This window comes from Buteo buteo, chromosome 2 (genome assembly GCF_964188355.1).
Source record: "Buteo buteo chromosome 2, bButBut1.hap1.1, whole genome shotgun sequence".
Taxonomy (NCBI): Eukaryota; Metazoa; Chordata; class Aves; order Accipitriformes; family Accipitridae; genus Buteo; species Buteo buteo.
This window is the reverse complement of record NC_134172.1, coordinates 3,568,319-3,587,726: the sequence shown is the minus strand read 5'-3', so window position 1 is coordinate 3,587,726 and position 19,408 is coordinate 3,568,319. Positions and strand designations below refer to the sequence as shown.

The window sequence follows — 19,408 nt, the reverse complement described above, 5'->3', positions numbered from 1 at the left end:
TGGGATATCTTCAGGATATGAAGGTGCTACATTAGAGCTTTGGTAGAAGCCACTGCTTTAGTTAAAGCAGCACTGCCAGCTTGCTTTGTGTTAAATTGATAAATTAAAACAAAAAAGCTCTCATTGAGTACTTTAATAAAATCCTGACTTTGTAAACAGTTTTAAGTTTATTTTCTTCTGACATTGTTCAAAAAGAACTCTGAGCAAAAAGACAAATGATCACAGCACAACACCAGAAGGAAACAAGTTGTTCCATCAGCAGGGAGAACTGATGACTGGCTTCCTACACGTTCACACCCTACCCCAAGCCCATCGTAACAGCAGCCATTTCCCTACCACATCCTCTCGGTCTCCCCAGTCCCTCCCTACTCATCCTAATGGTGACCAGCTAAGAGCCCACTGTAACGTGACTGGATAAGCAGGCCACACCGAACGCTTAAAATCATGCGGAAGCCTTTCTCCCTGCGAGGACACCAATCCGTATCTCTCCTCCGAGACATCCATCCACCTCTCCCCCAGTTTCACTGAATTTGATGGATGATCCAAAGCTTACTGTAGGAATGACAAGATTCCTCAGCAACATAACCATTCAATATCCCAAAAAAAGCAATCCCCCTGGTCTTTCTTAGGAGTGTAATGTCCACTCATCCTCTCACCAACGCTTTTTTAAATTAACACTAGAAACTTTAAATGAACCTTGTAAATAGCGAGCCCTCTCAGCATGTATATAGTCACCCTACTAATTTTGGTGCCTTCCACCCTTGGCAAAGACAGGGATAATGTTTTCCCCGAATACATATGTACATACATGTGGACACACGCACACTTTCCACAACCTTCTTGCACTGATCAAACAGAAACAGAAGCCATAGCAAGTATGAAACTTAACATTGAATTATTCCTCACTGATTAACGGGAATGTTGCTAATCTGAATGCCTGCTTTTCAAAGTAAAACAAACAGTAGTATCTTCAGGTGGATTTATACTGCACTTCAGAAAGACACAGTGTGCACGTGTACACACACTGATGCCATCATGGAAGAGTATCTACATCACAGGTTTTGCAGTTCCACATGCTACAGTACATCTAATCCTCCAGAAAAAAAGATGATCTGAAACATTACCTTAATACTGTAGGGAGATCACGAGGATGGCCTAAAAACTTCCACCTACACTACCTGAGGGTTTACAAGTTCCAGAATCAAGTTACATGGGAAAACTGCTGTTAAGTCTAAAGACCCACACTTCTCTAACTCACCTGTTTTGAACTTGTTTTATATTTAGGCCTATCTGCTTTACAAAGCTATATAGCATAAAGTTTGTTGGGGAAGAGATTCCAATCTGCTTCTCAATTCCACCTTTATGAAGCATTACCGTTGAAACAGTATGTCAGTACCCCTGAGAGGTACTTTTTCCTGAGCCAAAAAAAAACCCCAAACACACAGAACATTTCTGCAACATTTATATTAAAACTTAGAATGTCAATGACAAGAAATTAAGCATAGTAAGCACTTGGGAAACTTCTGATACAGATTTATCCACCAGGAACTGTGGCTATGTATGTGCAATTATCCTAACTTCAGCCTTCCTGAAGTCAGTAATTTCAGAAATTCAAATTTGTAACCTCCCCAGCTACTGCAATTCTTGCCTTATTAATTTGAAAAAATAAGGAATAATGTGCCAGCAGCTAGCTTGGAAAAGAAGCTGATCTGCAATTCATTTAAACTACTAAAAAAAAGTCACTGATATTGGTTTTAGTAATAGATTTTATAGATCTACACAGGCTAACTGTGGTCCAAAGCCACACATACTTCAACTGGAGTCCTACTACTGGAGTCCTACTATTTCCAAGTACTTTTGCATATGACAAGGACTGAAGCCTTCCGCCCTTACTGTGGAGTTTCAGAGGATATTTTTTGTTTATAAAAGTCATAAGACCTTAATCCCCAATTAAAAAACACCCTCCATGAAACATTGACATGAGGTTGCCAGTTGTAAACACAGTGAACACAACCCAGCTGCAAGATGTCATTATCCAAAAGTTCAAATTTCGGACTGCTAAGGGAAAGTTTTATGAAGGTGGTGAAAGACAGCTTCTTTTTAATGCATCTGTCACTTAATAGCCTACGACATTCAAAATATCTAGTCATTCAAATACTTAAACATGTATTTGCTAACATATTCGTGTTTAATGCAGGCTCCATGGAAATAAAAGGGAACTTAATACCATCTACCTCTATACAATCACCTTCAATTAGGATTCTTACCACGTGTCCCACTCCATTATCTCCTGGTAGACCAGGGAAACACAAGGGACTATTAAACAAACAGGTACAGAGTTTTTAACTGAACTTCCACTCACTTTAGAGTCAACTAATCCAAAGGCAGCTTACGCGCATGATTTGTAGACTATGTCCTTTCAAATACATGTTGCTGTAAAACAGGATTATTGGTATTAATATACTCTCAGTATAACCCTTTTTGTTTAGGAATATAAAATTCCAACTGGAGTTACAAAATATTTTTCCAGATTCATTTAGATGGACTGTCTAGTATAATTTAAACTCCATTAAATCAAAATGTCTTTCCAAATATATTTTTTAAACAAACAAAAAGTCTGAAACTATCATGAATGTGTAAAAACAAACTCTTTACAAACCGGCATATGTGGCCAAATCAATAGAATTTTTTTAATCAGCTGCACAAGGATCTGTATACACTATATATCATTTTATAGAGATTTGTACCTTAATTTCATTAGACTACTAAGATTAGATATAAAGCTACTTTTCCCACTTGACCTGCTCCTCACTTTGTGAAAATTCAAGTACTAAGTAGACGCCTTCAAGATTGCAGACTGAGCAAACACTGATACAGTGTCATTTAACAGATCTAAACTGCTTCTAAAGAGAAATGAAAGGGGATCTATTACCTGTTGGAGAAGTTATTACATTTCTCAGTGAAAGGATGACCGCGAGTATTCCCAAGTTTCCCATCTGCTTTGTAAGTCTCTCTTCCTTGTCCCTATTAGAATACTCTGGTGGTCAACACAAAGTGAGATTTCTGTTCGGAGAATTAAGTTTTTGCCAGGTGCTCACAATATGCAATCACTTGAAAGGCTGGGCACTATCAGGCAAATAAATCATTATACTTACTTTAAACTACAGCAACCTAAGCAAATATTACACTGCAGAAATCGCTTTGCTGTATTGTTTTCCAGCTTTCTAAAATACCAGCATTACTCCAGACACCTAGCATCTCTCCTGAAGAACAAAACCCACATAAACCTCATCCCGTTGCGAGAATCAACTTCCACCGAGACAAACCTGCACAGATGTTACCACCAGCCATTCCCTGCCTGCATTCCTCCCACCGACACAGGCCACTGGGGAAGCAAAGGCAGCACAGGCACTCGAACACACCAGTTGTACACACTAGAGCACTGCAGCAGCAGCAGCTGATCCCCGTGCTTTCAAGTCCAGTGGCGTAGCCCACGCGATGCTAACAACCACTGCCACCACACCTCGTTTACCTCCCCTAACGTCGCTGCCATGGGACGCACGCTACACACCTCAGTTACTATACGCACGCGGAAACTGTTGCCAGGCTATGGATAGCGTCTCTCCTCCACCCCTGGAAGCTGCAGGACAAAAACAGCAGAAAAGAAGCAAGCAGATTTCGGGCTGTGGGCAAGGCAACGGCCCCTCCAGACAAACGAGCAGCGCTGGCATTAAGCAATTATTCCACACAGCTATTCCTAGACAGAGGAGTCTCTAAGCAGCACCAACACTACGAGAAACAGTACAAATTGCTTGCCCTTAAATGTCACCTCATGTTTTCTTCAGATACACACCCTTTCAAATACCTCTGCAGCAACTGAAATTCTCCCCTAGTAAGCAAAGATTTCACACTGCCAAAGGCCCTGCTACAGAAGTGAAAGAAACACCAAGCTTACATTTTTGGTCTTCTTGCTTTACAACCAGTCTCAGCCATGTAATGTCTGATGTCACTGGAGTACCAGTATGTGGAAGTACTATGGGAATTGTAGTCTTTCCTCTGTTGTGCAATACCAACAACGTACGGGATCCAGGGCTGCAACCCTGAGCCTTAGGAACTCTCTCCTTCACGCAGAGGCCTACGGGGACTGCCTGAGAAATACTGCCAAACTGCTTTATTTAGCTGGGAGATGCTTCTCAGATGGGAAAGAAGAAAAGTGCATGAAAGGTTTTGAAATGCATCTTCTCCTCCTTCCCACGCAAGAAGTAACTTCCAAGCAATTATTCTCAAGTGATCACATACTTCCAAAACCATTTAAGTTGTAATCAGGAAGCACGACCCAGTGAGTAAATTTTAATCACTATAATATACATATAATACACAACACATGCATAACAACATCGTACTTAACCGTACAAGAGTTTTTATAACCAGTCCATCATCTCTTGTACCTCTGAGGTCTTGGTATCTCCACAAGAAAAAATAATTCACTGGAATGAGTGTTTTTTTGTCAGTGGGGATGACGCATCTGCTGCTTTTGTTCCTGTCTCCCCACTGAATGCTATCATTTGGCTCACCCCAGTTAAGTAACTATGAAACACTGGCACAGAGTGAGCAAATCAAGCTCTGTAACAAAAATTAAAGGTTATTTAAAGGCTTTATTTCATACTAAATTGTTGTACCTGACTTACCTTGTCCCCACTTTCAGTCAAATGTCTCATAGACAGTTACATTTTATCACCTTTTACACATTTTTCCTTAATCAAGTCATCATTTTCCCACAGCTCTTTGCCTTAATTCAGAGAGATGATGAACTCTGATCTTTCCCTCACATCATCATATTTTAATGCTACAAAAAGAATAAAGAAATATAATTTAAGAAAATTAAGAAATCCAGAGAGAACAGAACAGAGCCATTTTCATCTTTTTGAAGAAAACAAGAAAAAAAAAACCAGGCATAATATAGTACAGTTAGCTGCTGGGAAGTGTAGCCCATCATTAGCCAACTATTATTACAATGTCTCGAGACTAGAAAAAAAGAGAAAGCATAGTACTAACAGGTTCTGACTAAATTCTTTAAAAAAACCTCAAGCTGCCTTTCAACATACACTTAAGTTATCTGAGTTAAACCTAAAAATATGTTGTTCAACCTGAACAATAAAACTGCCCCAAAATCCATCTTACAGAGTATAAGAAAACTTTTGTGACAGCTAGAAGTGTTATAGTGGAAATCAGAAAACCACTTGCTCTTAAGCTCTTCAACAACTTAATGCAGGTAGAGTACAAACAAAAGATCTTAAAAGGGAGGGGGAAAAAACCCCAACAACTTTCTCCAAAGTTTCCTTCTGTTCCCAAGGCATTTTCTCTAAGTTACAGTAACATCACCTTGTTCTGCAAAGTCCTTCCTTCACAGCTACCACTGTAGCACTTAGCGCTGCAAGGACTGCTAAAATACACTGCAGAGTGCCACACGGCACGTAACCTTCCCCAAATATTATTTAAGTGTATTCCACACAGCTTTTCTGACACAGCAGTAAATAGAAAATGAGGTCACCTCTCCCTAAAAACCTCAGCCCATGTTTACATTATTTCTAGTCTCCCTCGGTTTCTCTCCACAAAGCTGTAATGGCATTCAGAGATGGCAACTGTCCTCCTCCAGCTCCTCCAACTGTCTGATGTAAGCACAATTTGAGAATGACAACATAGAACAAACATGACACAGGAAGCTTTTATACCCATTTCCACATTTAGGTTTTTGGAATAGTGTATTTGCACCACTGCTGCTGATAGTACACACTGAATTCGAGTGTTTCCAGAAAAAAAAAAAAAATCAAAAATCTGAAGCCACGCTCTGACCAGGGATTAAAGAAAACAGAGGAAGTCCAAACATTTCCAGTGTTACGGCAGCACAGTCCGAAAGTACATGCACTAATTTTAGTGATATGAATAGACCCCAATAGCTTCGAATGAAGTCCAACAGCAGAATTTCACACTTTTTTGCCTGGGCAAGACAGCGGGAAAGAGAGAAAATTCAGACACGAATCCACAAAAACAGTTTAGGCATAAATTATTTCTGCTAGCTTGAGAACAGTGCGTTACAGAAAAAACAAGACAGCCTTTTCTGAAGGGCTCACAGTCTACTTAAAAGCAAAATACCACACAGGCAAACAGTTGAGAGAATAGTCTGAAGTCAAAATGTAGCATACCTCTTTGCTACATCCAGCAGAAACTGTACTCCCAACAATATTCTTTTAAAGTAGCTAGAAGCAGTAGTAGCTACACCCTCCTCTCACAGTAACTTGCAAAATGCCCCCAGTGCCTGTGCAGAAGTGTATAAACAGAGCTGGGCTTCAGCTGCAATGGCTGTGAACATGGGGAAAAAAGCTGCCAAATTCCCCTGCCCTGAAAACACTGGTGAAAACGAGCCTGCTGGAAAAGCAGGACCACCACTGGCTGTGAAGAATACACTGTATTTGTGACTCTCACCTATGCAGCATTCAGATACCCCCAAAAGATTTCAAAGGTTTCAGCAACACATTAACAGTGGGCAAACGTACCCAAAATATTAAGCTACAGATACCTGTAGGGACTTTTTAAACTTGCAGATTTCAAGTAACTCAGTGTGAAGATGCTTGCACACAACGTCCTAGCAGCAACCTGGCCACAGCATTGTGAATTCATTCGAGTAATGAAAGATTTAAGACAGTAGATTGCAGTGATTTTAATAACTCAGTAAATCATCTGCTTATACAGTAGACTTAAGTATTAGCAGTCATTCTTCCAGACTCCTCACCAGACCAAGACAACCTTTGTGGATTTTTACTATGACAGGAAATGTAAACACGGTAACAATGAAAACAAACACTGCTTCCAGGAGAAAAAAAAAAAGGGGGGGGGGGGGGGGTGAAGGAAGGCAAAAAAGAAGCAACCTCCTTTTTTCTGAAACGAAACATTTCAGTATATTCCCCTCCGCAGCCTCAGAAAGTGACTCCTGCCTTACCCTATTGGGATTTCAGGCTATAACACTCGTTTACTTCACCGCTCTCTTCTGCTCTATCTCCGTGCAGAAACATCACTCATTTTTGGCGTGTCAACACCGCTCACGGCTCTTTAACTTCCGAGCGCGCACAGACCTCTGACAGGGCGCGTACGACAAGCAAATGGAAGAGGAAGACAGCCTTGCGCTTTCGCAGATATGTCCTTTATTTACACGGCCCTGCTCTACCAGCAGCCACAGGGGTTTCCTCTCCCTCCAAGGAAGCCCAACAGACCCGCTGCAGCTCCGGCACCGATCCTCACAGGGCACAGCCCGGTTCCTCCCCTCACAAGCGCCTCACAAATCCCCACCCCCCCCCACCCCCCGCCCCGCTCGCCCCCACCCTCGGCTCCGGGGCCCCAGCCCCGTCCATGGCAGCGGGGCGGCAGCGCTAACGCCTCACCTCTGCCCGGGAAGCCCCGTCAGGCCGAACGGCCGGAGGCTGGGCGCTACCCGCCACCATCTTATCCTCCCTCACACCTCACGCCGTGAGGGGACGGGCGGGCGAGGGCGGGAACGGCGCGAGCGCCTCCCTCCCTCCCGCGCCGGGCGCGCGCCGCTTGCCGCCGGCCAGCCGAGGCGGGAAACGGGAAGGGAGGGGAGCGAGAGCCCGGTCAACGGCCGTCTGTGGGAGAAACCACTGCGCGGGGGGTGGGGGGGGACGAACCATGGCGGAGCGGGAGGAGGGACCCGCCGTGGCGGGGAGGGTGAAGGGAAACTGAGGCAGCGAGGGGGAACACTCAGAAAAAGGGGAGCGGGAAGGGGTTGGCTTCTTGGAGAGCGGGGTCCCCATTTTCTAGCTGTATTTAGTGTGAGACAAGCACCTGAGCAGGTTACCTGGCAGCTCCCCTCAGCCGCCATGTTCGTCCCCTGCTGAGGAAAGCACGAAAACCTGACAGAATTGCACCATAAAAGCGTCTCATTTCCCTCCTGAGGTGGCGGAGGGTCTTTGTGGGCCCGGCGCCGGTGTTTTCTCTCTCAACATTTCCTCCTTCCTGCAGAAATTGGTTGTTAAACGTGCTGCTGAGAACGCTTCAGCCCTTTGGCTGACGTGACGAAGGGGTGGGTGGTCGTTCGCCCCTTTTTGGCTGGCTCCATGGCGGCTTTGGCCAGCGGCGGAGTTCCTCGACCGGCGTCACTCAATCCCGCAGTGGCTGAAGGAGATTTGCTCTGTCGTGGATCACTGGTGAGGCAAAACAGCTCTGCAAAAATCAACCCTGCACCTACGCGGCCGACGGCCTGGCCTTCCTGCCCAAGCTCACCCGGCTAAAGCCATTAACGACGGCGCAGGCTGCGAGGGAAAAGAAAAAATGAAAAGGATAGCGTGGATTGGGGCTGCTCTCTCCAATTTCTGTCACACCCTTTCTCCAGAAGTGATCTAGAACCTCTTTAATTTTAGTACCACCTTATTTTGCGCCTAACCACCCCCATTTGTAACCTGCGGCTGTTGGCAACAGAAAAGCCTTTTAAATACGTTAAGGAGACAAACGAAACGTGTGTGCGCCAGAAAAAGAGATGCAGGGCTTCCCCTAGCAGAAGAAACGTAGTGTTTATTCAGGCTGCGCGCATACCAGTACAATATAACTATTCTGAGGAGACTTTGCACAATGGGCAGCAGAGAGGAAAAGCCGCTTCTGGCAAAGCGGCATCAACACGGGCAGCACAGTCTCGCCTTTGTCACTCTCGGAGGATCCAGAAAGGGCGAGGCACTGCCGTTTCATTTATTTTTCCAGCAGAAAGACTTTGTTAACAATATCAAACCTGACAAAGGGGTGACGAACAGCGTAAGACACATTTCTTGTCAGCAAGCTACCCAAAAAAGTATTCTGTTGTGTATCTTCACATAAGGTAAATAAAAGGTAGCGTCTCTTCTCTTTCAGACAAGTCACCTTTAAATTACTGATACAATAAACTTTTAATGAGATATTCCACAAACTCATTTTACAACAAGCATAAAGGGTTTTTACCAATATGAGCATTTTTCACAGATAAATTCCTTTCACAGTAACAGTGACATCAAAATATTGGTAGAATGTGCTTTGGACGGTTTTTCTCACAAATACGCATGCAAGAGGTTTTTTTTTCGGTCTGCATGGGATATCACCTGCTCATCTCTCTTGTCACTCCCTTCCACACACGTGCCGTTCTAAGAGCAGGTGCACAATCGATTGATTGTAATACAAAAATACATAGGGCTGCTGTAAATTACTGCAGACTGGCAGGGTTAGCAGGCACAGAGGTGGTTGGCTTTGGGGCAGGGGGCAAAGAGGAATACATTGACTGCAGAGGCAAGAAAAAGTGCAAAGACAGAAGAGCAGCGGGAGCCAGAAAAATGCAGCAAAGACATGCTGAAGTACTGGGCTGCTCTGAACACCCAGAGGGGATGGTGGATGAAGAAAACCTCAGCTGGAGACAGCAGCAGAGACAGGTTTTTGTACGAGGGGTACAGAGAATTCTCAGAACAAGCATGGAGTTGAAGCAGCCAGAGAAGCGAATGTGATGAAAATCCTCCCTCAGGAACGCCAGGCTAAGCCAAGAGCACGTGTGGCATTAACCCCTTCTCCAGGGACTGCAGCTTAACGCTGAGGGATGGAGCCAAGGTCCGAGATGGGGACACGCTGTCCCTTCACCAGCTTTGTGGAGGGAGTGAGGAAACCCCTGCCAAAGGCTTCAGGAAAGCGCAGAGGATTTTTCTACAAGATGACAGAGCAAAGATGTTGATGCCAAAAAAATCCACCCCTCAACTGTTGTCAGCAACTGGAGGGCACGCACTTCTAGTAAGCGACTATTCTGCCAAGCACCAGCACACCAATACAACAGTCACCCCAGGGCACGCACCAGTGCACCTTATTTCTGTAAAATACCACTTTCCTCTCTAAAACAGTTGTTTGAAGGAAGCGTGAATGACCGAGGTCAGGAGAGGCAGAGGAGCTGGCTGCTGCTGGCTGTGCTCCCTCTGCCGGCGCTGAAGCCGGGGACCAGGATCTTTGAGAGCTTTCCCACCAGGGATGACTTACTAAAATCAAGGTCTGAAATGTGGAGTACAAGGCATTCCTCTTCCTGAACATAATTAGCAGTTAGAGTGGTGGGGAAAACACCCACCCAATCAGCAGGTTTAAGAAGAAGCTCAATGCAAGGAGTAATTTGCAGTGAACACTTTAGCCTGAGTATGTATCTTAGGCAAGGTGAGAGCAGCATGCTCTCCATTAAAAAAAATAAATTACAATACCACAGAATGGTTATTCTGAACAGAAACACTCAGTGTATACAATGGGGAAACTCCTGCTCCTGTCACTCGCTTCAGTCTGAACACACACTGCACCCTGCGCAGAGCACAGTCAGATTGAGCAAGTGCTAGACTGAAAATTCAGCAATTCCAACCCAACGACATGTGTAACCCCCTAAAAAAATACAAGGCACCCTCGGGAAAAGGTACACTTCCCTATGTACCCTGTACGGATCTCTCCACAATGCTTAACAGATTATCCTCCTGTACTCGGCGACCTGCTGCTGGTTTAGGTTCCAGTTTCAAGAATCCTGTAATGCCCCCCCCATCAAATACCACAAACAACAGCCAAAGGCAGAGTCGCCTTCCCAAACTTATCACACAAAATACATTCTCAATAAGGCAAATGTGCAAGTGGTGGTTCCTCATTTATTTACTAGCAGGTTTTGGCCACCACTCGGGTATACTTGCAGTGAGCTTCACTTTATCACCCGCTATATTTAGGCAGAGTGGTTCATTTATATTAGCTAACCTCAGCAAAGCTATACCAAGTTCACCTCCTCCAGCCCGGAACTTGCCGGCCGACTTTCCCGATTCGGTTAAGATCTCGGCACCCTCGGGAATGCTGTCCTTGGGAAGAGGAGTTGAAAAGTGGACTGGCAGCAGACGTTTGCGAATGACACCCATGTGGTAGGTCCTGGCTGTCAACTCCTGTCCAATGTAACAGCCTTTGGTAAAGCTGATGCCATTCATGTAGGCCAGGTTTGATTCCAGTGGGAGGGCTACTCCAGGAGGGAGATCTTTCACACCTTCGGGAATTCCTAGGAAAAAAGTAAAACCACCGGGGAAATATGGTAAGATCTTCAGTATTTAAGATTTCTGGGATATGCCTCCTTTGTGAGTCGTAAAACCAGGAGAACCCATAAGAAGCAGTATGAAATAATGAACTTCCCAGTACTCCAGTTTGGGCGTGAGTGAAACATTAGCCATAAATTATGTTTACTCTTAAGGGTAAAGGGAGAACTGCACTAGAACGTAATTTCATGAAGCTTACAGCACCTCACAAGCATACCGGTGGAAATTCAAAGCACCTAGAACGATGCAGGCTCCCATACAAAGGCATTGATGTATATGTAATGGCAATGGCAAAACCCTTCTCACCCACAGCCCACAAGTAGCCTCTAACGCCAATAATTTTCCTCAGAGCTACAGAATGTAAGTTGGCCAGCTGTCTTTGTTAAAGCCCAAATGCTGAATGTCTGTATAAGTAGCTGTTCTTTTTGTGACCAATGACACAAAAATAGTATTTTTTGAAGCAATGCCGGACCCAGCCTTCCACAGCAGCACAGCCAAGATGAGTGCTGCTGTTTCAGGGAGGTGGCATATCCCCGCAGTCCAACTGAGTTTGACCCATTAACAGCTTGCTTTTCGAAACCAGATGGACTTGGGTTTAAGCAGAGGACCATCACTGTTCAGTCTGCCAATTAATTTAATCCACTATCTGTGTGGACACAGTAAAATCAATGGGAGCTCTGTGCAGGCACAGGGGCTCCTGAGATTGAGTTCCCTCTCAGATCAATCATCCGCCCCTTGACCTCTGAGTTAACTCCACGAATCCAGTCATACATTTTTAGGAAAGTAAGTTAGGGTGTTTCTGCTTCCTCCCTTAGCAACAAGGAAAACACACAGACTGTGTGTAATCCCAAAATAATCAAAGTGACTCAAACCACAGAAGTTTCCCTCTAAGAAAATTAATAATCCTGGTTTTCTTTTGATGTTAGCATTCCTGACCCACCACCCCATAATCTTAGTAATAGGAAACTGTACCCAAATATTGATTCTGCCACCAGACAGAATTATAACTACCAGATCACTTTTATCCTCAAACTAGCAAATAATACCTGTACTTATTAACAAGTTAAACACATTGAGACATACCAATGCGGCTTTTATAATTTATTCCTCTGTCTTATATCAGTGTCTGAACTCTGATAATAAGATAATATATAAATAAATCAATTTCCCCAAATCCAGTGACACAGAGTGCAAAACAGGACTTGGCTTTACCTTGTTTATACCTGTGCCTGTGGTAATCCTCAGTGTTTCCAATATGACTCCCAGGGATAATCTCCGATAGATTTGCTCCTTTCTTTGCAATCAGTCTCCAGCCCATGACTTCTGTTCTTGGGTCAGGAGTTAAAATCAGAGCCTGGTCTGCGCATTTAGCGAGGGAACTGGCAATGTCTCCAGCCCGCTCCCCGGGGACAACAGCCCACAAAGAGAGGTCAAGGCAAGGGGTGATGTTTACTTTCCTCCGGATCTTGTACAGTTTCAGATGTTTTTGTATGGCATCCAGCACGCCGCTGTCACACTCCAGCAGGATGTGTGGCTCTTCTTCTGGATTCTTGTGAAGCCTGAAAAAGTAACACCTACAAGGTCAGAAAAACAAACCTCCACAGCAGCGGAAGCCAACACGCTTTTATCTTGATCCTGGTGCGAGTCCAGAGATCTGGGGAATCTCACCGAAGGCTGCTGGCACACAGAAGAGCAGCACTCAGCTCCCTGTAGTGAAATACCTGAACTTTTTCAGGCATCCGTTCCACTCTTTTCTAGCAAATAATACTCCCGTCACCTCTCCCAGGGACAAAAATGAGTCTGGCTCTACAGTCTTCTCTACCACTCACTCTTACCTAAAGCGAGGTGACTTTCAGAAGGAGGAGAAGCTTCGTTCAGCTGTGATTTCCATTAGTTACACCGTTAACCTGGCCCAATAGTTTGTGCGAGCCAAATTTTTCATCAGTTGACACCACACTTATGTCAGGTGGCTGTACGGTGCGATTATTAGATGCCACATGGCATGCCGCAGTGTCAGTGACTATGCCACCTGTGAGACAGCGCAAACCGCTTGTTTCGGATACAGCCCAAATAGAATCATAGAATCATAGAATCATTTAGGTTGGAAAAGACCTTCAAGATCATCGAGTCCAACCATCATCCATGCCCACTACATCATGTTCTGGAGTACCCCGTTTACTCGCTTTTTTAATACCTCCAGGGATGGTGACTCAACCACTTCCCTGGGCAGCCTATTCCAATGTCTGACAACTCTCTCAGTAAAAAAATTTTTCCTAATATCTAACCTAAATCTCCCTTGCCTCAACTTGAGGCCATTTCCTCTCGTCCTATCTCCAGCCACCTGACAGAAGAGACCAGCACTCACCTCACTACAACCCCCTTTCAGGTAGTTGTAGAGAGCGATAAGGTCTCCCCTCAGCCTCTTTTTCTCCAGACTAAACAGCCCCAGCTCCCTCAGCCGCTCCTCATAAGACTTGTGCTCCAGGCCCCTCACCAACTTGGTTGCCCTTCTCTGAACACGCTCCAGCAACTCAATGTCTTTCCTGTAGTGAGGGGCCCAAAACTGAACACAGCACTCGAGGTGCAGCCTCACCAGTGCCGAGTACAGGGGGACGATCACCTCCCTGCTCCTGCTGGCCAGACGATTTCTGATACAGGCCAGGATGCCGTTGGCCTTCTTGGCCACCTGGGCACACTGCTGGCTCGTATTCAGCCGGCTGTCGACCAACACGTCCAGGTCCTCTTCCAGTGGGCAGCTTTCCAGCCATTCTTCCCCAGGCCTGTAGTGCTGCATGGGGTTGTTGTGACCCAGATGCAGGACCCAGCACTTGGCCTTGTTGAACCTCATACAATTGGCCTCGGCCCATCGATCCAGCCTGTCCAGATCCCTCTGTAGAGCCTTCCTACCCTCCAGTAGATCGACCCTGCCTCCCAACAATCTCACAGAGGTTGCAGCCAGTGATGAAAAACATACAGAGTAAGCCCTTTTTTGCGCATAAATTCAGAAAGATAAGCCAGAAATCCCTTAGAGACCGGTGTCCCACACGGCGGCTGACAGGGCCGACCTGCGAGCACGGCGAAGCCCGCCAAGGCCGCGCGCCCCCGTTTCCATAGCAACAGGACGCGCCACCCCCCCTCCCCCCAGTAGTGGTCTCGCCCAGCCCCTCCCCGCCCCTCCGCTTGGTCTCACCTGTAGAGGATGAGGTCATACAGACAGCGGCCCTGCACGTTGAGCGCATGCGCGTACAGCGCCGCGCCACCGCCGCTCCCCGCTACCAGCGGCGTGACGTCGTTCGTCAGCAGCCCCTGAAGGAAGACGCCGGCCTCCGCCCCCCGCACGTCCAGCAGCGCCCGCCCCAGCGGGAAACAAGCGGCGGCCCCGCTCCCCCCGCCCCGCCACAACCGCCGCAGCAACCCGGGCGAGCTTGCCGCCGCCGCCGCCGCCGCCCTCACCAACATGGCGGCGGGCAGACCGAACGCTGTCAGAGTGACCCGCCGCCTCTCCTTCTCCCCGCCGCCGCCATCTTGTGTGTGTCCGGGGAGGGCGGGAGAGGGCGCCACCTGCTGGCGGGGAGGGAGCGCCGCCGGGCCCGCCCCGCCTCCTCCTCCTCCTCCTCTTCCTCCTCCTCCTCCTCCTCCTCCTCCTCCTCTTCCTCCTCCTCCTCCTCCTCCTCCTCTTCCTCCTCCTCCTCCTCCTCCTCCTCTTCCTTCTCCTCCTCCTCCTCTTCCTCCTCCTCCTCTTCCTCCTCCTCCTCCTCCGTCCCGCCCCGGGTCCCGGCAGCGATCGGGCAGCGATGGCGGTGCCGGGACCCGGCGACAGCGCTGGGCAACGGCAGCCCCGACGGTGGGCCCTGCCGTGGAGAAAGTGAAGGAAACAGCCTAAAAATAAACGCACCTACCTCGGATTTTTTTGGGGGGGGGGCTGCCCTCAGCATTCCTGACCACCCCCTTTAGTCATTCCTCCCCCCTCTGAGCCTTTAATCCCTTGGAAACTGCAGAAAGATAGGGTACGTACCCATTCTTCTCCAGTCATGCTTTGGCTAGCACGCTGGGAAACGCTGCTGCTCCAAAGGTTCCTGTTTTCCACTCAATTTTAATGCTCCGGTACTTATCTTTCTGTAGGACCCATCAGCTGCCCCCATCTTCTTTTTAACACTCTCGGGAAAACTGTCAGTAGCTCCGTTCTGGAATAAACGATAGCGTTTGACAGTGGGAATTTCTAGTAAGCGACACTGCACAGAAATAAAATCCCTGTGTTAAAAGCGCAGGGCTGAAGGTGCTGTTCCCTTGCCTCTTTTAACATTCATTAGCGCTGTGGGAAGTGGACTCTGAAGGGCCCGGGTAGCCCCGGGTTTAGCTGCAGCTCCTTAACGCTGGAATTCATCCCACAGTTCAAGAAACGGCCGTGAGTCATGCCTGTCATTCGTGATTGCTTTTCTCCAGTTGCCGCAATTCGGTTTAAGGCCATTCTGCCCCTTGCCGTTGCCAACACCAGCACGTGTGCAGCAGTGCAGGGAGGGGGCTCGGCTGGCCCAAAATGAACCCTGCAAAAAGGAGCCGTCAGTCTTCGTCGGGACAGGCAGCGCCATTGCCGAGCCCCGGCGCAAACCCACCGACCCTAAAACCCTGAGCCGAGGGGCTCGTTTTTCGGGAGTTGCAAATGCGACGGCAGCAGACGGCATGTTCAGCCAGCCGGTCCTCGGGCAGGACCGGGCTTTCCCCGCGTGCCCCGGCAGCGATAACCTTATCACATATCCCTGCGTGCGGGGGGACAGATGTGCTGCCGGCGGTGGTGAGCAATGTGGCGTGTTCACCCCCCGAATTTGGCACTGGCCGTGCTCGGAGGCGATGCTCGTCAGGCAGCTGGGCAGGCAGAGCAGGTGGAGAAACAAAAACAGGCAGCGGATGTGATTCGAGGTGACCTTGGCGTGCAAACGTGCTCTGCCTGGCTGCTGGCACGTGCTGTGCCTAAAAAATGGGGCTGAGGAAACCTGCCTGCCTTTAAACCAGGGCTGGAGGTGCAAAGACCTGATGCCCATTGTGGGTTTTTTCCTCTCCCTGGAAGTGGGAACATGCCAGGAGCTATGCTTTGCTTTTTAGAGGTCCAGGAGAAGAGGGAAAGTCATGTATCTGGAAGCACAGCTGAGCTGAGACTCCAGGGTCCAACAAGCACTCTAGACCCACAGCTGGATCCAACTCTGGGTCTTTTTTTACCTGGTGCCACATCCCTGCTGCACCCACCAAGACGCGGGGACAAGCAGTGGCCATCCCTTTGCCCATCTCTCTCAATGCATGCCTGTGCTGCCTCCCAACTATCTCACGTCAGAGCATATTTGAAAGGGTGGCGATGGAAAGAAAAGTGAAAATGGAAAAGAACCAGGAAGCCAGTTTGAGCCTTTATTTGGTTTTTCGCTGCCTACAGCTTTTATTCACTTTTCTCTGGGTTTTCTTTTCTTTTAGCGCAGAGCTATACCACCAGTAAAGTAGTATTTAAACATTTCAGTGGTCAGAAACTACAACTGTGCCAGTTTAGTGCACTAAATTGACTCAGGGTTTGAGGAAAGTTTGAGGGTTTGAGGATGGTTTGAGGAAAGCCATAGCGTGGTCAAGAGCTCCAACGCTGAGAGTCCAGGGGAGGTTTGTGCCATTCCTCACTGAGTGTGTGTCTGTCTTAACTAAAAGTAGGGGACCTGAAACCTGGTCAGAGGGACAACATGATTCCCAGAGCTTTCCATGACATTAATTTGGCAGATATAGGGTGATTCTTCCCCGTCCTCCACATCTATTGCTCAACGCTGTTTGGATGATGTTACGGTGACTTTAAACCCCACTAGCACAGCAGGGCCCACCTCTGGTGGGATCAAATCCTCCTGCCTTTGCTCAAGACAGCAATATTGCATTTGGCTGATACTCTCCCATAGGATTAATACTGTAGGACCAAGTAATGTCATCTCCCTTGCTGGTATCCACATTTGGAGCAGAGGTTGCATCTGACCTGCCGTGCTTCAAGCAGCAAGCATGGCATTACGTGGACTTGTCTGCTGTGTTTAAAGCTCCCAACCACAGTCACAGATCCTCTCCTTCCTGCCCTCTGAAACCACAGTCTCAGCTCAGCAACTGAACAAAAAGTAAAGCATGATAAAAGGAGTCTGTGTCCTCAGTTCTCTTCTTCCTATCTATGCTTTGAAGGCACTTTAGGAGCATCAAAGTGCCCTGGTGCTGAGCAGGGTTGGCAGAGGCAGGGGGAGTTTTGAAAAGCAAGTGCTGTGCAATGCTTACTTGACTTCTGCCAGAGTCCCCGGTGTAAAATATCTAAATTTATACTGGAAAACCAGCCCTCTCCTATTTGGAATTCACCTACCCAAATGTGGACATCCACAGCCAAGTGGGCTGGGGTCCCTTGTAGGTGATGGAGATAAAGACACTTTCAGGATGCTTTGTTTCACCCTGAAGTCTCTGCGTAAACTGAATTACATCGGCTGCACTGAAGAAGTGTCTGTTCTCCCCATGGACTCCAAGTGGTCCTGGGGGGCCCAGCTCTGTGCAGGCATCTAATGGTACTGGAGATCAGTCTCTCCTCTGTACCTGTGGCTCTCCATGTCACGGTGAGACCGTGAAAGCTACAGCTCCCTCTTATTCATGATACTGCACCCACATCAGCCTGATGAACTGTCCCCCACCAGCTTTGTCACTTCTAGCGGTGTTTGTGGAAGGAGAGCTGGCGGCGTGGGGTGGCAGGGTGACAAGATGCAACATCCCCAGCTAAGCCCTATCCCAAAGGGGACATCCCCCGAAATCCCCCCTTGGTGGAACATCTCTCATCCAGGCAGGTGTGTTGGGGCAACTCAGAAACCCTTCTCACAGCTAAGAAAATGGTGAAAAAGGACAGAGGTTCTCTCTCTGTCCCTCACCAGTCCCTGGGCATTTGGACAAGCTGCCGGCAGCCTCTTGCTCCATCAGCTTTCCGCTTTCTGCTCTCCCACTGCCCGAAACCCTGCCGTGTCTGGGGCTTGCTGGCTGCTGTGGCAGCAGGACAGCCCGTGGCTCCCACCCGCAAGGGCTCATCCTCGGCATTTATTCATCCATAACTCAGCTGCACTAGCGTAAAGCGGGGATAACTGCTGTCTCTCTGCAGCCAGCCCTGCGGGTTAATGCTGGTATAATAAGCTCATTTTCTCCAGCTTTTTCTCGAGGTGCTAAGCATGAGCTCTCATCCACGAAACCACGTGAGCTGCAATTATTCAACCCTAAGCCTGCGCTTTAAATACTCCCCAAGCTGCTCTCCAGGAGTTCAGTTGCGAGCAGCCAACAGCTGGGACGCTGGGCTGCGGTAAACCATAGCAGCACTTCTGGCACGGGGACAATATCGCACAATCTTGGAGAGGAAAACACAGATTGTGGCTGTGTGAAGACAGGGGGAAAATTGCAAGGGCAACAAGCTGGATGCAGAAATAAAGCAAAGTGGCAGCTGAGTTTGCAAGGAGTGAGTCTGTGCACCAAAGGGGCTGTTCTGTGCTAGCAGGGCTGAAAATGAAGGTAAAGCTGTTATTGGCATTTCCCTAGAGGGAGTGATTAGGAGCTAGTGAGATGCTGTTGACAGGAATACTGTCTGCAGTGTGGAGCAGCTAATAAAAAAGATGGGTCTTGTGATCCCAGACAGAATGGGATGCTGGAGAGTCACTGGTATTTTCAGCCTGGCTTTCTAACGAAATGAGGTTTTTTGCAATTGCTCTGTGTGTTCCCAAAATACAAGCAGATGGAGGCTGCTTTTGCCATTCCTCCTTCTACTGAGCATTAGACTCAGGGGCCCCATCACCCTCTGGCTCTGCCCTCCCTCCGTGGACACTGTTTCCACCACGCTCTCCAGCAGCAGCAATTTGGAGGTGACCTGGGGACAAGAGATGAGGCTGCTCCTCACTCACTTCCCGCTGATGCCAGTTGCCCAAGTCATTGGGGTAGGACATGGCTGCCCATGGTTTGGGGCACAGAGACGTCAAGCGAGCCCGACAGCGAGGGATGAAGGCTGCTGGCGAGGAAGACTCGCTACAGGGTTCATTTCTGTCTGAGTGTGGCTAGCACTAGTATCAAGCTAATGTCAGCCACCCACGGGTGCTTCTGCATCTGAGTAAGTCTGGTACCAACCTAGCAGCCAACAGCAAGAATAAATTCACCTTGTTTCTCAGACCTTGCTAGTTTGAAAGACACCTTGTTATTTAGCAAAGTTTTCCTTTCTTTTGGGTGTTTTATGTAGCACTGCAAAGGATGCGACCTATGAGGCTAAAGTGTTTCTGACT

The 19,408-nt window shown here is 47.7% G+C and overlaps 1 protein-coding gene across 3 annotated transcripts; it reads right to left on the bottom strand.

The window, feature by feature from the left end:
* Window positions 1-8,543: 8,543 nt before the first annotated feature.
* IBA57 (iron-sulfur cluster assembly factor IBA57) lies at window positions 8,544-14,731 on the bottom strand. Of its 3 annotated transcripts, none has more exons than XM_075043978.1 (3): window positions 14,568-14,731; window positions 12,327-12,673; window positions 8,544-11,080 (listed from the first exon to the last, which is right to left on the bottom strand). In XM_075043978.1, the coding sequence occupies exons 2-3, from the start codon at window positions 12,430-12,432 to the stop codon at window positions 10,689-10,691; spliced, it is 498 nt and encodes a 165-aa protein (XP_074900079.1). In that variant the 5' UTR covers window positions 12,433-12,673; window positions 14,568-14,731; the 3' UTR covers window positions 8,544-10,688. The 3 variants fall into 3 exon arrangements, with proteins under 3 accessions (XP_074900079.1, XP_074900071.1, XP_074900085.1); XM_075043970.1 differs by having other exon boundaries at window positions 14,305-14,573; XM_075043984.1 differs by lacking the exon at window positions 14,568-14,731 and adding an exon at window positions 13,708-14,242.
* Between the last annotated feature and the right edge of the window lie 4,677 nt (window positions 14,732-19,408).